The sequence below is a fragment of the Salminus brasiliensis genome, chromosome 4 (assembly GCF_030463535.1).
Source record: "Salminus brasiliensis chromosome 4, fSalBra1.hap2, whole genome shotgun sequence".
NCBI classification, from domain to species: domain Eukaryota; kingdom Metazoa; phylum Chordata; class Actinopteri; order Characiformes; family Bryconidae; genus Salminus; species Salminus brasiliensis.
Window position 1 is genome coordinate 19,026,392 of NC_132881.1, and position 19,198 is coordinate 19,045,589.

At 36.7% G+C, this 19,198-nt stretch overlaps 1 protein-coding gene and 1 long non-coding RNA gene across 2 annotated transcripts in view; one reads left to right on the forward strand and one right to left on the reverse strand.

Annotated features, from left to right (window-relative positions):
• The window catches only part of LOC140554466 (uncharacterized), a 34,524-nt gene that overhangs the window by 2,585 nt on the left and 12,741 nt on the right, over positions 1 to 19,198 (forward strand). The window contains exon 2 of the long non-coding RNA XR_011979616.1: positions 307 to 405. This is a non-coding gene — a long non-coding RNA (uncharacterized lncRNA). The remainder of the gene's footprint in view (positions 1 to 306; positions 406 to 19,198) is intronic.
• The window catches only part of acoxl (acyl-CoA oxidase-like), a 36,820-nt gene continuing 18,303 nt past the window's right edge, over positions 682 to 19,198 (reverse strand). Inside the window, exons 14-19 of the mRNA XM_072677501.1 lie at positions 18,416 to 18,525; positions 16,930 to 17,041; positions 16,531 to 16,618; positions 15,311 to 15,381; positions 6,934 to 7,035; positions 682 to 2,182 (exon numbers count right to left, since the gene is read on the reverse strand). Of these exons, the coding sequence (XP_072533602.1) occupies positions 1,991 to 2,182; positions 6,934 to 7,035; positions 15,311 to 15,381; positions 16,531 to 16,618; positions 16,930 to 17,041; positions 18,416 to 18,525 (675 nt within the window). The 3' untranslated portion in view covers positions 682 to 1,990. The remainder of the gene's footprint in view (positions 2,183 to 6,933; positions 7,036 to 15,310; positions 15,382 to 16,530; positions 16,619 to 16,929; positions 17,042 to 18,415; positions 18,526 to 19,198) is intronic.

Consider the following 19,198-nt stretch of genomic DNA (forward strand, 5'->3'; position numbering starts at 1 on the left):
AACCATCACAATTTGGCTGAGTTACTCCAATCCTTATTCTTGTCCATTTTTCAAGACATTAACACTTCAAGAACTGTTTGTCCACTTGCTGCCTGACACAAGACTATTAACATTACTGTTAAAAGTTTCTTTCAATTATATAATGTTTATTCATTTATTTAGAAATGTATCTATTAAGAGATTACCAAAGTTACACAAAATCTACATGCAAAGTTCAGTGTTCATGGTCTAGATTCCAGTGGATGACTTTGTTCAACCTGAAGAACACTGCCTTTAGTAAAATGACTATGTTAATGCCATGTCTAGATTTCAGTGGACATCTTTGTTGGACCTGAAGAACAAAGACTTGAGACAAATCTTCTTCCAAAGTCATTCAGAAGTCAGGACCGGTGGCAGCCAAGATAAGTTGAGTAGCATTAATTTCTTTGTCAGAAATGTAAATAGCAAAACATTGTATCTCCATGGACACATAAGGCTGGCCAAAAACTGAATGTTGTCAGTGGGTGCACACTGGGTAAACACTGAACATCATGTTTGCTAACCTAGGAGCATCTGAGATTCCATTCTATTCCATTAAATGTAAAGCTAGGTGGAAGGTGAGATGTACCTGCTTTAGCACTGTCCACACTAATATACTGATAACCGTACATCATATGTTAAGAATGGCAAGAATGTGCATAGTGTTTAATAATTTCCTTTTTTTAATCAGCTCTTAAATCATATATCTTCTCACACAATTCCATTTTGTTTATTACAGTTGACAAAACACAATATGTGGACAATATCATATATTAAAGTTAAATTTCATCCGGGCAATTAAGTCAGTAAGTTGTTACATTTCTGCAATTACAACAAGATAAAACAAAGCAGTTTACATTACTATGTGCATTCACATTTGCATGTGCAGTGTCAAGACTCAATAAAGTATTAATTACGTGCCCTAGTTCTACCTGACATTATAATTTACTTGCCATTATTACCAAAATATATTAATTATAAGTGCACACACCAGCAAACAAAGCCCTAAAACTATACTTTAATATTGGTATGACCACACAGCAAGCGTTTCTGCTGACAACTTGGATTCATTCTTCAAATCAAAATATGAACATTAACAACTGTCATTCTTGAATCAGTAGGAAAGATTTTACTTAGCTTATCAAACTCTATGATTTTTTGCAAATGCAGAAACGGTCCACAAGTTAGTGGACGGAACACATACTGATCTGCTTGCTACCACACAAAACTGGTGTTAGGATAAGAAGCATCATTTAGACATAACCTGGAGACTAGGTCATCTAGATTACATTGTGCTGAACCTCCTGAAACATCAGAGGTCTCCACCAAGGGTTGGTATGGAGGAATGTTAAGTGCAATGATAAATAATTACTTAATTATTTTAAATGATCCTAAAAACATCTCAGACATCGAAATTTTCAACTGAAGTGTCATTATAAATATGTAGCTACTTTTTAAGCAAATTATTGACATCTTTAAAGGCAAAGAATTGATTCATGAAAATGATTCTGCAGTACAAACCAGAGAATCAACAATGACCATTCATTCACAAATACATCTGCAATTGGTCTGCTTGGTACATATACATTTGTGCTACATTTTATTGCATTTTTGTTTTTGTTTTGACTGTATTTAGACCTTTTGAAAAATAGTACTGGCACTGGTCTACAAACATTTAGATACATTTAGATACATTTAGTCAACTTTACAGAACTTGTCAACTTTATGATCTGCAGCAATTAATTTGGTCTTCATTGTTAATCATTGGGTACATACAGAAACAAGTATAAGAATGGTTTTATATAATAACCATACTGCTGGCAGTACTGTTATTAAACAACAATCCATAACAGTAAACAAAAACAGATTTAAGTCTGGACAGGGCTTTAACCAATAGCTGCTGATCTACAAACTACTTCACTAAAGCTAAATCCAATCGCTGGCATGTCAATGACAAACTCACTGGTTATCCTCAAAGCTTTGACATGGCCCTCTGCTTGGCTTGGGGCTGGGTCACAGGGCTTTCTGGTTGTGGGTAGAAGCCCCACTCTGCCCTTGGGTTGGCCACCCCGGCGATGGGTGCCTGGATACAGCAGGAAGGTATGTTGAAATCCGCCACCACCTTTAGTGCATCATCTTTAACTGACCTGCATAGCTCCAACAGCTGGTTAGAGAACAGGAGGCAACAACAATTACTACAGCTCTGCAATACATGCGTCTGCAAGCACTGAAACATTCAACAGGTAAATCTAAATAGGCCTACTTCTCTTTCTCTGGAAAATCACAGCTGGTTGTCAGATGGCACCTACTTTTTTATTTTTTTTATTTTTACAGTGCCCTCTAGTGGCCAGGATCAGTCAAACCCTATTTTTGTTGGCTGATAAGAAGCATATGACTGACTGTACTTATTTTGACAGTATTTTTAAAAATGGAAAACATTACTATTCCTAGTTAAGAAAACATACTTATTTTTCTTTCGAGTACTAACAAGTAAATGTAGCTGTTACACTATACACTAAAAGTTTATACATATTTAAAGTACTTATTGCTGCATTATGCACAGAGTGTGACAGTGCTTTCTGACTTAAGGTGGATAAGCACTAACACTCACAATGCAAAACAGCTACAGATAAGTCTTAATGCAGCAGTTGGACTAATTTGTTGGTATACTGCATGTTCTGAATAAAACACTATTAAAAACGTTTATGCTCCACATAATGCAATGGGTCTATATCACACTTATTTCCAACCATGGTTCTTCTCAAAGAACCACCATTTAACCAACAAAAAAATAGCTCTTTTATGGCATCCCACAGGACCCTACAGCATTATGGTCTTACATCAAATCAAATTTATTTGTATAGCACTTTTTACAACTGTTGTTGTCATAAATCAGCAGAACTATGTATGAATTAGTGTAGTATAACTTAATATAGGCATGTCAGTGATGGCAATAGTAATGAGAGTAATGATAGTTAATAGTGGTAATATTACTAGTGACCGATAGTTAAGAGTCCATTTAGGTTTTAACATGGTCATTAGACAGGTAGCAGTGGTAGGAGGGTGAGCAGCTAGTCTGGCATTGGTGGTGGGGGAGCCTTGTCTTATAAGACAACTTAGTCTAGAGAAAGCTGGTAGATGGTGCATAATTTTTTCTATTGGCTCCCAGCTACCAATCTTAAACATGAACACATCCTGCTGTGATGGAGAGCCTCTTTAAACTTTAAAGAACCATTAGATGTGAAATTGTGAGAAACCTTTCATGAAGACTGAGCTATTGAACGGTTCCTTAATGAACTAAATGTGTGTCTTCTACAGAGTCACTCAACTGGGGGTTGCTACATTGGATTTGTTATGCATTACTCATTCATCACACAATCATTCATCTCTTTCTGTTTATATCGGTGTAAAACCTGCATGAGTCACTGAGGTTACTATACTTTCCCACCATCTAGCCTCACAAAGAGCACATTTTTGCATTCTGCCATGTCGGATTTTACTCAAGCGCTCAGTAGTTGAGATAAAAGCCTAATACTCACAGCCTATCAGTCTGAAGCCAGGCAGCACTCTTCAATGTCTGAGACGTTGTTACGGTGTTACCGTCTGAGACGGTGTTACCTTAGCTTTTATTGTGAAAACTGCTCATTGTCCTATTTTTATCTACTTACATAAAATTAGTTGCTGAAGTGCGCTGACGCTCTTTTATTTCACAATAAAAGCCTAAGGAGTGTTTGACCACTTTCACACTCTCTCTACTTCTTTAAAGACGAAAGGAAGCCAGTTCTGAGTGGACAAGGCATTCCTGATATAAACAAAGAGATTAAGAACGCTGGTCTCCTTTAGTGTGAAAAAAAGAAAAACTTGTAAAGACCAATTGTGCTCTGTGCTATACAATTAACTAATCTGTACACTTTTCAGTGTCTATGGAAAAGGATTACATTTGTGTTTTCTCATTAAACCATATAAAGGATGAAGATACTGTCGCATGAAAACATTGCTCCAAAATGGCTTCACAGGAAAAGGAAAAAGCCTTCTTTATTTTCAATAGAAAAAAATCAAATCATTTTGAACAATTGCCAGAATCACATTACATCACCAATCAAAAACAGCAAAAGCAAAAATACAAGTCTGTTGTCAGTCAGCAACGATATCCTACACTATTCTTACAATTTGGGTATTATTTACATTACTGTTTTTTTTTACATTATTGTTTGTTGAACCAAAACACCAAAGTTATAAATCATTTGTATATGACAGTCTTTATCTTCATTTTTGGAAGTAAACAGGCTGCTCTGTATTTCAATTCATATTGAAATATTTATACAATGTGTAGGCTAGTTGACATTTTCAACTGGCTCAAAATGTGTGTGTGTGTGTGTGTGTGTGTGTGTGTGTGTGTGTGTGTGTGTGAGAGAGAGTAAGTGAGAGAGAGTGTGCGTCTATTTCCCATGCAGTGAGATGGGTGGAGTTGTCTCTAATATTGACGAGTGTAATAAGAGTGGTCAGTGTATAATAGCACTTGTATTGTGAGAGACCAGGAGCCTGCTGAGAAAAAAAAAAAAAAAAAAAAAAACTCACACCCTCCTGTCACAACGGCTGCCTTTACCTCATACAGGACCTCATAGACCACCACATGCACACACATGCCTACACATTTGCCCATACATCCTATAACAAGCAACACACAACACTTGTATTTAATAAACTAAACATGAGTAAAAAGAAACGCACCACACACAGCCTATCAGAATACAAACCACCATAAATTATTTTGTCCATACCTCCTACAGGTTAACACTCTTGCAAGTCAGCTTAACTTTTATTTTAAATGTTTTGTTTTAATAAACCTACAGGGATAGTGCTTTAAAATAGCCTACAAACCTCCAACGGACCACTATAAATATCAAACAGCAGTCATGTAGTCATGTGTAATCAACAGTGCCTTACTCCAATCAGGGCTACCTGAGGCAGGTGGCATGGATTAATTTGCATGCGTTGGTTTATAGCGTGGCTAACATGGTAATATGGTGCTCTGGCCCTTTTGCTTATCTATTCCAACAAGTTTTCATCCACTTGTAAGAAATAACTGCTTAAAAACAAAACCCTTACGTTACATGTAATGTAAACTGAGCCTGATCTCTGGAACACCTTGTACAGATTCATTAAATAAGCTGCAACTTTATTGTCAAGGTATTGTCTTGGTCGTGCGCTAGAGGGCCAAGACAAAAACTCCAAAATGCTCATAATTGAAATTGAAATGAAACTGGCCTTTATGAAGATGAATGACTTAAGATTGAGTCCTGTCATAACACATCTGGCTAATGCACACCTGAAATTGTTCTCTTTCATTTAAAAAAATTTAATCTGTCTATTTATCCATGTGGTCGTTCTAACTATATCTTTTCTGACACTACAGGACATTTCTGATTGAGTAGAGAAGCTTGTTTGAGCAGTGTGTAAGAGTGGCAAACACACTGTGCTGGTGGCTGCCAGCTGCATACTGACAGGATAGTGTCAAATTCACTGTCCTCTCAGCTTCAGTGTGCTTCTGTACACAGCAGAGCACTCATAAGGCAGACGCTGTTTGGTAACAGCTAATTGTGAACAACTGGTCAAACTACACACTGCGGGTGTGTGTATGTGTGTCTGCTTGCATGGTGTGGGATAAAGGGCGTGTGATCAATACCCTTTATTGACATTCGCATTCTGTCGCTGGTTGTTCTCTCCAATTAATGATTGAAAAGCGAAAATGAACGTAGAGAACCTAAATGAGCCCTTTTCTTTTAGGGGCTAAAAATGATGAAGAAACCATTAGATTTGATTCACACTGGTTAAAAAAAAATCCAGGTCACTAATAAGGCCTAAGGCTTTGTTTAAAACTTGTGTGAATTACTTGCTAAATGGTGTTTACCATTCTTTCCTTCATTTAAATATCAGCATTTGATTTAATTACTAGACGTATTAGCATTTGCTCTTATTGTTAGCCACATTAGCTTTTGATTTCATATACAGTGCTTATAAAAAGTATTCGCCCAATAGGTGTCTTGGTGGTCTCTTTCACTAGGCTTCTTCCTGTACGGCCACTCAGTTTGTGAGGACGGGCTGCTCTAGGTTGATTTACACATGCCATATTCCTTCTATATGACATATCCATCCACTGACTTATACTTTTCAGTGACCTTTTCTGAAAAGGTTGGATCTGCATAGAGTGTTCTTTTGTTTTCATGGTGTATTCGTAAGGCAGTAATACTGATTAACCAGTGACTGGACCATCCAGACAGGTGTCATTATACTACAATCACTTGAGAGACATTCACTGCACTCAAGTGATCTCCATTTCACTAATCGTGAGACTACTAGCACCAAATGCCTGGACCTCTGTTAAATTAGGTCAACCACATGAGGTGATTAAATATTTTTATTAAATTGACAATTCTTTGTAGAAATTTGTTCTCACTCTAAAATTAAAATGTTTTTTAGTTATACAGTTATACTGGACATGATTCCATCTATAAAAGGAGAAAATATCCAAGAGGGTGAATACTTTTTTTAGGCACTGTATGTTTTCTTATACTAATAGTTTCAATCTTCATGCTTTTTAATTCAATAGTGCTGTTCTAGAAAGTAAACGGTGGTTAAACAGACATTCATGCCCAGTGTTGTGTTTGTTCCTATTGTATTCTATTGTTGTATTGTGCCTCTTTTGCATCTAGGTATCAGTACTGCATTTGGCAGTATCTAAGCTTAACAGTATCTTTAGATTCTATTTACAATATATACAGCATATAACTCCCACTATATATTGCTCTAGATAAGAACATTTGCTAAATACTATAATATATATATATATATATATATATATATATATATATATATATATATATATATAAGTGTAAATGTAGACTTAATGCTTACCTGGTTGCGAATATGTCTGCTAGCACCAGGGCTCAAGTAATTGTGTTCTAGGTACCATGCTCGCTCTTGATACACCAGGCTAGTGCCGTGCAGAAGGCAGAACTAGAAAAGAATGGAAAGGGGAAAAACAAGTCAATTTGTAAGCAAACAAACAAACAAACATATTAGCAACATGTACAAAAACATTAGCATGTGTGCAAATGCATTAGGCTAGAGTTAGAGGCATTTGGATGTAACTGTGAATAGAGGATGTAATTGTGATGCATATAAAAAAAAACAAAAAACAATATGAGAAACTGAATAAATACATGGGATCAAGTCATCATGTTCAGATGGCACTGGAATCTTTTAAAGAAAAGCACAACGCAACCCCTTATTTCATTAATTGAAAATAGCAACAAACAGGAACAACCTTCTATTTTTCCACAAACAAGGGTCCATGTGCAGGGCCCTCATCAAGTGGAACATGTTTCTAGCACTTTGAGTCCGGTGAGAGCAGGATGTTGGGTAGCAGATGAAGGGGAATGGAAAAAAAGAAGAAGAAGAAAAAAGAAGCTGTGCAAGTTAATATCTCCCCTTCAACATAGGTGAGACTGAAAACTTACCACTGCAAAGCATGAAAGAGCTGGGCCGAAAAAACACAGCAGCAAGAGTATGTTTGGTGTTCGTCTTTTCTGAGTGGACACTAAGGAAAGTAATATGACCCTGGCCCCTGCAGCTCAGCTAACAGGGCATTCAGGTCTTTTGTGACCTGTGGCCCCTTGCTCTCTTTAATCTGATGCAGCTGGGTAGGTGCTAGAATCTGTGTGGTCAGCCTGGGCACACTTGCCATAATATGCATTAACTAATGGCAATTTTGAGCAGCAGTGGCAAACTGAATCCAAATGTATTTCCAAACATAACTCAAATTCCACGATCAGGAATGGTAATGACGCTATAACGACTGGCAATGATGACTATGTATCTGGTACTTGCTAGATACAGTCATGTAAAAAACATGAAAACATTTTTTTTTTTTTACATATTTAAACATATAAACATTTGATATTCCCTTGAACAATATTGGAAGATGGAGGTTATATAACTAAACACAAACAAAAAAAATCATTTATAAAATGTAATCAATAAAAATACTATTTTCCTGTGAGCAAAAAGTTAGGACACCCCCATATTTATTACTACTTCAGAAGCCTTAAATTAAAATCAGATGAACCACATTAGTGGCAGATGATTAGAACATCATTAGTGGATTTTGGAGAAGCCTGTCTTTTTTAAACCTCAGACATTTAGTTAACCTCCCCTAATTGGTAAAGTGAGCTTTATTACCATGGGGAGATCAAAAGCTTTCAAAACACTTAGAAAATAGCCATTCCAGTGTCCGCACAATAATTCACAAGTGCAACAACTGCCAACGTGATCATGGCCAGTTCGGTCTGATAGCAGACCGCAAAATGCGTAAAAAAACAATCCTAAAATGTCATCATGGGATCTACAGGTAGCTCTTCCCATAGCTGAAGTCAAAGTACAGTATCTGCCTTCAGAAAGAGACCACACACGATTTGAATAAGAGGTGTGCAAGGAGGAAACCCTTGCTGTCGAAAGGTCAGAGAAACAGCCAAAAAAGGAAGATATGACAAACAAAATTCAAGAAAAAAAGCTAAGCAAAAGGTTATTAAAATCAGGCAAGGGCAAAGACCAATGTACATATATGTGAGGTTTTTGACAGTGGAGAGACCTGAAAAGGCAGGTTATTTTTGCTGTTTCACAGAAACAGGTCAGTATTGTTTTGTCTACTTGGTAACTAAAGATAATTACTTTCCATGATGTTGCGCTTTCTAACAGTATATAATAATTTGATCATACACCCTTTGCAAGGCCACATGAACTACTTTATTTTACTTCGTCCTTCAGTCTATTGTCCTGCAAACAATGCTGCGATATTTCAATGTGGAATCAAACTCCCATGTCCTTCTTACTGATATCCCACGAACCATTTTGCACTGCTACATATTATTATTATTATTATATTATTATATTATACATTATTGAAAATGTATGCTGTTCTAGGTTACAAACTTGATATTGTGACTACTTGTCACACACCGGAACTAAGAAAGAAGCTTTTACTCAAATGTAATGCCCATGTATGTGTATAATGGCAATAATATTGCGCTACAGGCAGTTCCTCTCTCACAGTGGCTCTCCATGACACTGTTCTCTTCCTCATATGCAAAAGTTAGAATGAGGGGAAAACACACATGCCTGGAGCTTATAATCATGCCATTAAGCTGCTTATCAATTCATCAGGCCTTCTTAAAACAGCTTTTGGGCCCTGACTAAACATAGACCAAAGGTGTGACTCAGCAGTAGAAAATGAAACTGAGAGTAGTTTTTTGTTGTGTCACACGCCTGACACAACAAAATACTGAAGTGACGAGCCACAAGAAATTTCTGGAATGGAGGAGAAAAAAAAAAAAAAAAAAAAAAAAAAAAAACCCACAACCCTTCACACTTTTTAAAAAAATGAAATGAATCTGGTTGTTTTGCAAATTACCATTTTTTAAAAATAGTTTATTGTATTATTCCACAAAGACCAGTGAACCCATATGTTTTTATGTTAAATGTTAAAATAAGTAAAAGTAAAATACAGGTGATTTTGAAACCTCTCCACCACAAAAGTGTTTCAAAATTTATGTTTTTAAAACATCCAGGGACAAAACATCCATATTCCCAACCATTTATATTACCACTGAGCATTTCACGTTAGACCTTAGAAGGCAGTTGTTCAGATGTAAAATCCTTACTAGTCATTATTGAGTATGCAAAATTGGTGAAATTCCCCTTTAATAGCTATGCACCATGAGGTCAGATTTTATCTGTATCAGCAGATAATTACTGAACAAAATGTATTGGACTGAATGTAAATGCATCTCAGATTTTAATTATCTTGTTAGGGTAATGGCTTGTACACAATTATCATTAGGAAAGGTCAAGAGATGCAAACTACAAAGTACAAACTACAAAGCTTTATAAATATCTATTTTTATTTATAACTAATGCCCACCAAACAAGAGAAGGCTTTAAGAAGACGGCAGCGTGTTTCCGGAAACGGTTCCTCAGTTTGTAATGTAATTTAAAGTCCAAGAAAATGTTTAGAGAGGACTGCCCATAAGGTTGCTTGAAAGATAAATCCAAACATCTGTTTGACTGCAAAAGACATTCAGAATAGACTTCAATTAAACACCACCAGTTTCAGGCTTCCATAGCAGAATAATGCTAAACACCCAAACCCAAATGCAGACCATTTTTACTAACCACTGCCATTTTGGCCTTTTTTCTGATTCCAACAGATTAACTTCAAAAACTGACCATTTACTTGCTGTCTGATATTTCCCACAGCTTGTCAGATGCCATTGTAACAAAACAATCAATGGTTTTTGAAAAAGTTTAGGCACCCCTCACCCCACAGAGAACACACAGTTCTGCACATTCTAATGCATAATTACGGGTTATATGCTGAATTAAACATATTGGAAAAATATAGAAAAAATCTAAACTTTACATGTAGTGTGCCCACAAAAGTAACTGAACATTAAATACACTGTTCAAATTCTATGTGCTCTCTTGTACTGAAAAATGTAATTCAGTTTTGTTTCCTGTAGAAGATTTGTACTTTTTTACAAATAGAAATGACAGTGCCCAAATCTTTGCATAAAGAGGTTAAACCGCACTAATCAATTATTTACTATGAATATTGCCATAGATTTAGTTTTGTTCTTTCTAAAATAGCATACATGATTTTATCAACATGACTACTGATCTACTAAAGTGTCCTTCATGTGGACTACAGTTGCACCACAATGTTCTCTTTTAAGTGTGGATTTAAAACAGATCAATGAGAATACCTCCAGTGGGCTTTCTGGGCAAGTCAAGTGAAATACAAAAATACTGTAGAGTTGATCAAGTAAGACATGTAAAAACCACAAGTTACTGAATGACCAGAAATCTGATGACATGGTTTTCAAAAAGGGATTGGTAGACTTTCCCACTCTGTCACACTATCCTTCCTCCAAACACATTCTGAACATAGCTGCCTACAGAGATGATGTTTAATCAAGTTCTGTCATCAAAATAGCTGAAGACACTACTTACCAGCCTTGCAGCCAAAAATGATGAGACAGCTTACAAGGCAAAGTAAAATGAGTTCTCAAAAATCCTTCAAAATCATTCCTAAATATTGCTAGGACTCCAGAGGAAAAGTGCTTAGCTTCAAATATTGCAGAAATATGTACCATCAACATTTTCCAATTAAGAGATGTTTGCGGAAAATCCACAGCATCATCTGGAACTTGTCACACATGCCTTAAGGCGTTTGACCCTTTGCTGCCTAATACTAAAGAAGGTCCAGCATCACTGTAGAGACTTTCCCCATTTAGCTTTGTGTTCCTGTTTGGTTCCTGCAAAGCAGCCTACATTTAAACTGCATTAATAGGAATTATGTGTATTTCATAATTGAAATACTATTGTGTATTTATTGACAAACAATGTCCTTTTTTATCTATTTAGCACTGGCTGAATGTTGTTTTTGTTGCAACCTCAAGGCTGGCCAGCAAAAAGGCTACGTGTCAGAAAAATAACTGCCATGTGTAACAGTCACTAAAACAAAGCGGTTCCATAAAAGCACATTAGGTCATTCTTTCTAAAGGCCAGTTCATAAACAAGTTCACCTGAGAAAGACAAAACCCGAGAGTAAAGTGCCTCTTCCAATCAAGAAATCGTGCTTTATAGTCTTTCCATCACACGACTCGTGCTACAACACACCTCCTCATGACCCAGCAGAGGTCATATGACCTTTAGGCTGCTCTCCAGAGGGCCTCCCTCAGCCCTAAACCCAGAGGGGTTATGCACCACTACAGTTTGCTCATATGACAGGTCAGCACATCCTGCTATCACACACCGAGACTGACTTGCCTTGTCACAGAGTTGCTAAAAGCATTTGCATGCAGGAGATTCATCTTGCATTGTCTCTCTCTCTCTCGCTCTGTCAGTTTCCAGTTATATGCATTCAAATGTGCATCATGTGAAACAGCTCAGTGACAAGATCCATGTATATGTGAGCAGATGAATTGGCAGTTCAAAGTGTGAACTCAAAATCTGAGTTTAGGTACTATAACTGCTACACAATCTGGCTTGGGAGGGTTACTCTAAAAATGTATTCTAGTGCAGGTTACTGGTAAAATGTGTAATCTTATCCCTAAGGAATACTGAATTACTAAAACAAAAATTGTATTACTTTCCATTACTGTTGGATTAGCAGTTTAATCTGCTTCTGAAAATGCAGCACCATACATGATGAAGCAGAGGGCAACAACCTCTGATTGACACTGGATGGCACAATAAGAATAACAGGACAGAAAGTGTGAGATAATGACGAGCTATGGCTAATGGCAAAAACAAAGACAAGCACAATCACCGCTTGCGTTGGACACAGATGGAATTTGACTTCTGCCTTTAACCTATCCGTGCAGTGAACACACACAGTAGGCAGTGAGAACACTTGCCTGGAGTGATGGGCAGTGGTGCTCATGGGCCCAACACTGGCCAGCAGCGAACATGGGTATAGAACCCACTACCCCATGTCACAGCTAGTTATGAAAGTGTGTGAGGGCATTAAGTATTTCAGTGTAATCCTCTTCTTATCAACCATGCATGAAATGGTAGATTAGAAAAAATGCCTGCATCAGATACACATCAATTAAAGCTTTCATCTTTAAGAGCATAAAGAAACCATCAAGCTCCAGATGCGAAAACATCTGCAGGTGTTTCTGTCCACCATTTAACTGTAATAAGACAATTTAGAGCTGTAAAAAAAAAAAAGTCTAACTGCAGGTTGTCTTTAACACTTAGAATTAAACTCCCTGACTAAACATTATGCTTTCCAAGAACTAAAAGCATTGAACTACTAGACTGGAATTCATTGATTTACTAAGCAAAGTAAATGCAGAAGTAGCACATCTTATATATCATGCAAGGAAGGCAGCAATTCACCCATTAGGCCTGCTGTAGTGATACTTCAGGGATGTCTGAGGAACTGATAGTGCTGCCTACAGTTCCCTTCCCACAGCTGGGGCAGAGCTAAAAAAGTAGTAGCTCCACCAAAAAAATACCATGATGGACATTGAAAGTGGACATGCTTCCAAGTTGCAGCTCCCATATTGGCACAAATGAAGAGATGCCCGGCTTATGTTGTGTCATGTCAGTAACAAAATGAATGAATCTGAATGTGTCATATTTGTTAGCTGTAAATCGGTAGTAGCATGATTTTCAGATTTAGTATTACTCTTCCTAAGGGACGTGATTCTATTATAATAGGTAGTTCTAAGGTTAAATAATTATTCCAAAAAAAAAAAGACTGCTGTTAGGAGCTGCTGCAAACATGAGGAATCTTGGACCATTTCATGGGAAGTGGCCTCCAGTTCATTAATATTCTTGGGTTTGCATTTTGCTACCGCCTTTTTCAAATCCCATCAAAGATTTTCTATAGATGGAAGATTTTCTGTGGTGGCCTCTACCTAAATCTTACAGGACTATTTCTGAAACAAAGCCGTAGTGGAATCAGAGGCATGCTTGGATAACATGGCGCATGGCTTTCTCTTAGGATTTCTTGAGCCATTTTTCCCTCCACATGCTGCAGGTGCAAAGCAGCCCCAGAGCTCCTTCTCCAGACATACTGATCCATTGCCCTGAAAATAATCTAGTTTTTTTATTGCTCCACAGAAAAGAAACTTAAAATCTCTGTGGCTTATTTATGTGGTTTTGAGGAGTACGGGCATGGAGACCTTTAGCGTTAAGTATGCACCTTACTGTGCAAACTGAAACCTCAGTGTCTGCTGCCACCAAATATTGCTTTTACAGTTACTTGAGGTGTTTTTTTTTTTTTTTACCACCTGCATCCTTTGGAATCTCGTGGCAGCTGGGGATAGCTTCCTCTTTCTGCTACGTCCAAGTCATGTAGGATTTCTTGTTTGTGCAAGGCAGCAATATCTCTTCTGACAACTCTCTTGGTTTAGTCCAGTCCAGGTATTTGATGTGTTCTGAGACAGTAATAGTAATTAGAAGGTGTCAACCACTTGTTGTTAGTTGCGTTGAGCTGTTTAAATTGTTCTTGTTTGATTAGTTGATTGCAAACAGCTGAAAGTTTGTAAATTTTGATAACCCTAATATGCAATCAGGGTTGAATAATTTTGACTACCTACCAATACTTAGACTGCTGCTTAGATTTGAATGTTTGGTATAGGAAAAAACTGATACTGTGTCATCTCCACTGTTTACTACTGGTTCTTTACTAGTTGCTAGTAGTTTCTTATTTCTGGCAGTTTTGACCTAAAGGTTAAAGTAGTGTGCTTAGGACCGGAAGCTTGTTGGTTCGATCCCCACATATTTAGTATGTGTTTATGTTCACTGCCATTGATGGGTTAAATGCAAAGGCTAAATTCTGTTGTAAGGCTGTGCAATGGACACAAAGTATGACTTTATTATTTCAAATAGCATTAGGCATTATTCACCAACTGTTCTTAAGAAATTTGTTCTTAAAACCCACTGATATTTTTACATTCACATTTTTTCATTATCCATCCTCATGAGAGCATAGCTGCAAACAATTCTGCAATTCAAAAACACATAAATCTGACACTTTTTTGTCATGGCTTTTCTCCTGAACAAATTCCTAGCAAGATATTGATGAACGAGGCCTACACTGCACTTTAAGTTACTACTATGTAACCTTTTGATATTTATTGGTTTATTCTCTTTCAGTATTATTTACTGTGTATCCACACTTGCACGGGCCTGTACTAAGTTCAAATAACACCCTTTTCATTGTGTGGTAGTATAGACTCTCAGTCTTGATCTTGATTAATAGCTGCTCAATTTCTGACCACCAAAACCTTTAATTTATGTGATGAATCTTTGTAGCACAGTTGACATGGTAATGGTAGGGTAGTGTGTGTGGGGGGAGATGGCACAGTTGACACAGCAGTTTGGCTGAGGATTTTTACACAATTCAATGCCACTGCTAGGATGAGAATGACTTAAAAATGTCCAGTCAAAAAACAGTTATAAGAGCATTAGTGAACTGAAGTTGTTCAGCATGCACAAACAGGCATGTGTCCAGAGCTCGTGGTGAACAGCAACACTACTTATTTTCCACTGTTCAAAGACTCAATGGCAAACCTCGACTGTCTTCATTGTGGGCAAACAAAAACTATTCGTACACGTTCTGAGAACTTTCCATAGACCGTGTCTGATGAGTCGAAAGAGGAAGAGAGTGGCTTGCAGAGCAGTGCATGGCGGAGTGGAAACCTGCTTTCACACATACCTTGGTTAGCAAATCGTGGTCGTCTTTCACCTGGCATTCTTGGACGGCAAGTGCAAACTGCTCCAAGGTCACTAGAAGAGATTTAGCAATGTGAACGCAAGATGGACAGTCAAACAAAAAATTAAATGTGATATTAACTGCAGTGTAGAGCTCAACTACTCATATCTCTACATTCGGTTAACTTTAGCTAAAACATTTGCTATATCTGTGCGACCACTCTTTAATTTAATGAAATAAAGTTAATGATGAGATCAAACACATACATTGTTTAGGTACATAAACAAATTAAAAGCTCCAGCGTAACTCAAAAAGCCAACATAATTGCATGGGATGTGCAGTTATTCAAAAACAGCAAAACTATGGATTTTATTGTTTTTAACTTTGGTCAATTGATTTAATCTGATTTGCATAACATAAAGCAGACTGAATGTGTGGTGTGGCAAAAGAATAATTGGCCCTCTTAGTTATCAGTAACATCTGTAAGATGTAAGTGCACGTTCTTGTGTGTGCATTTCTGTCTGTGTGTGTGGGAGGAGGATGAGAGAATGGAAATTTAGTATCGGTGGGGGTGGAGGGGATATCAGCCTTGTATAGCTCTTTGGTTAACAACAGCACACACACACACACACACATACATATATATACACATATACATATACACATACACTGTGTGTGTGTGTGTATATATATATATATATATATATATATATATATATATATATATATATATATATATATATATAAACCACACATATACAAGCTGATATATAAACTATAATGTCCACATTTGATATTTCATATTTCTGTACACTTCTGTTTAATATGCACCAGTCCATTCATTTTCCTTAAAGAGGAATTCCATCCATTTACCAAAATCAAGTCATTCAGAGTGGTTTGATGTGAAATGGTACACTGTATAGACCAAGAAGCAGGGGTTGCAAACTTAAACATTTTATTATGCAAAACAACTAGTCATATATTTGATATTGTGTCCTCCTGAGTTTCATACGTAATGTTTACAATTTTCTTTTGGCCATGTTTTGCCTTATAGCGTCCACTTCAAACCAACCCCACCCTAAGCAACTTGGACTTGGTTTCACTAGAATTGACAATTTCACAACAAAGCCCTCTAAATGCAGTCAATTACTCTAGTTGTGTAGAACGTTTGCAACATCCAAATTGTGGTCCTGATAAAATGCCTGTTGTGGTGGAACCCTCACCTTTGTGTATGTGTGCAAGAGCAAGGCTAGTCACATGATGCAGGCAAGAATTCCAGGCACTGAAAGACTCTTCCTTGTTCTTGTCTACCTGCACAGGGTGACATAAGAAGCAGAATTAAAGATTTATTGCACAACTCAATCTGTAGAAGACACTTTACTTAAGAGTGATAAATTAGTGTTTTAAAGGGATATCAGACTCTATTCAAACTTTATTAATAGAGAGAATGCCTCAGTTAAGAATGATAGGAAATAGTGGGTACATACAGAAAGCCCATTGAACAACACCCCCCCCACCCTAAACCACCCTACCGCCACCACGAAATAAATAACAGTTGAAAACATGTACAGGAAACAGTTTTTTTTCCAGCCCATCTGAAAGGGGCCCTCAGTGACACTGACCTTAGTGTAAAGTCGTGCAGCTAGGCTGCGCTGCAAGACCCTCTCCCTGTAGCTTAGGGCTTTTAGCAAGAAGCTCAAGTCTCCCACCTTATCCACAGAGAAACCAAGAAAACTGTAAGACAAAAGAGACATGTTCACATACACAAGGTGTGAAGAGATCATTTACGTTTTCACTCTGCAAGCTGAACACACATCAACTGGCATTCTATCTTTCTATCTCTTAAATTCTGACAATCACTGGACAGCTTCCAGCATTTGGTCCAAATGCTGTTCTAATGACAGGAAACAGGAAACAGCATGCTACATTTCAAAATGTCCTTAAGATTAAATCATACTATTTTGTGTAGTTAGATTAGATTAGTTAGATTAATCCTATTTTCTGAAATGATATCTAAATAGCAGTATACGTATATTTTTACTGCCACATGAGTAGACAAAATAATCATAATTTGGTATTCTATTTAATAATAAAATAATATTATTAACCTGATCCATAGAATCTACACAGCTTTTACTGACATCCAGTGACAGCAAAAGTGGTTGCAGGAAAACCAGTGGCTGTCATTATATATATATATATATATATATATATATATATATATATATATATATATATATATATATATATATATATATATACACACATATACACACACACACACACACACACACACAGTATTTCACAAAACAACAACAAATGCAGTGCCTCAAATAGTATATAACACATTATATACTATTTGAGTAAAGAAGTTGTTATTTCATGACTTACACACTAAGTGCACTACTGTGTTGTACTTCAGTTCATTTTGCTCAAAACAAAAGGTAACTTGTTGCATCAAAAAAATTGAGGCTACAATGTTGCAATGATGTAGTATTTGCATTCGAAAAAAGAACTGTATAGCAAGTAAAACAAACATTTCACCATTAAGAGCAATTGCTTCTACATCAGACGTTGGTTTTAATTAACTAACTAGTACTAGTAATTAATATCTTAATTAATATTTGACTAATTTATTTAACATTCACAATTTTGTCTAATGCTGATGGTTGAATCCTTCATTAGTATATGAGTGGTCACTGTAGTATAACTCACCAGCAGGAAAAACAGTCACTTGCTTTTACCACTGAGGCCAGGTAGTATAACCAAAATTTCGAATATTAATGAACACCAAAAGGAAGTAGGCTAGGGTGAATGCTTACTAATTAAGACTAAAGTAAGCCTTTTCTTATAAGCATAAAATATTATTTTTCCCTTTCTGTACTGAAGGGTGACAAGACCACATAGTTTAGTACTACAAGACCTTGTTTATTTATGTATTTATTTTACATTACTAGATACTAGTACAAACTGCTATTTAGATTGCCTAAAGATAATAAAAGGTTCCTCCTCATTAAAATGAGATTTTCCAATGAAAGCAACCATATAGAACAAAGTTTGAAACACAGCTGTACATGATGAGAAGTCCAAATTAAAGCATTTGCAAACCTGGTCCGGAGTCTGTCGGAGGCCGAGCTGGTCCAGTTTCTGATCAAGCCAGTCATGATACTGTTCTCAAACTGCCTGGAGTACTGAGTCATCAGCTCACGAACCACCACCTACACAAACAGAGCAAAAAGAAGGACATTATCAACTTTCTCCACACATTCACGAATAAACTCAGGTCCTCAGCAGATGTTTAAGACATTAAAGCTAAGAATGAATGCAGACATTTATTAGGATGATCATTGCTCACTCACTGAAAGGTTGATTATTTACTGTATGACTGTACAGAATGGAAAGATAGTTTTGGTGGTCCTCACTTATTAAATTTAATGTGCAAGAATGGTTGTTTAAGAGCCATTATAAAATAAACAAATAGCTAACACCAGTGATCATAAAGCAGCAGACTATTAAAACTATTTCACAGACTATTATAACTGTGATTATTTCTTTATGGGCAAAATGTCATTGCCCATCAGCAACATTTTAACCAAAGGCCTTTAATCTGTGATGTGAAAAGTGGGTTGGTGTTTTTTTAGATCAGGGTAAATAGAACTCTTTAAAATGTACTTAAAATATAAATGGAAAAGAAACAAAGTCCTCAGTTCACCCGTGTCCACCCTAAGGTTCAGCCCTAATGGCAGCAAAGAAAATAGTTCACAAAGCTACCATTTTTTTCTTTTTATGTCAACATAATTAGGTTATCTGAGGTTAAACTCCAATCTGCTGCATACATATACTAATTTGGTATAGATTTCTCTCATTGTTCTCCTTCCCCAAATACAAACT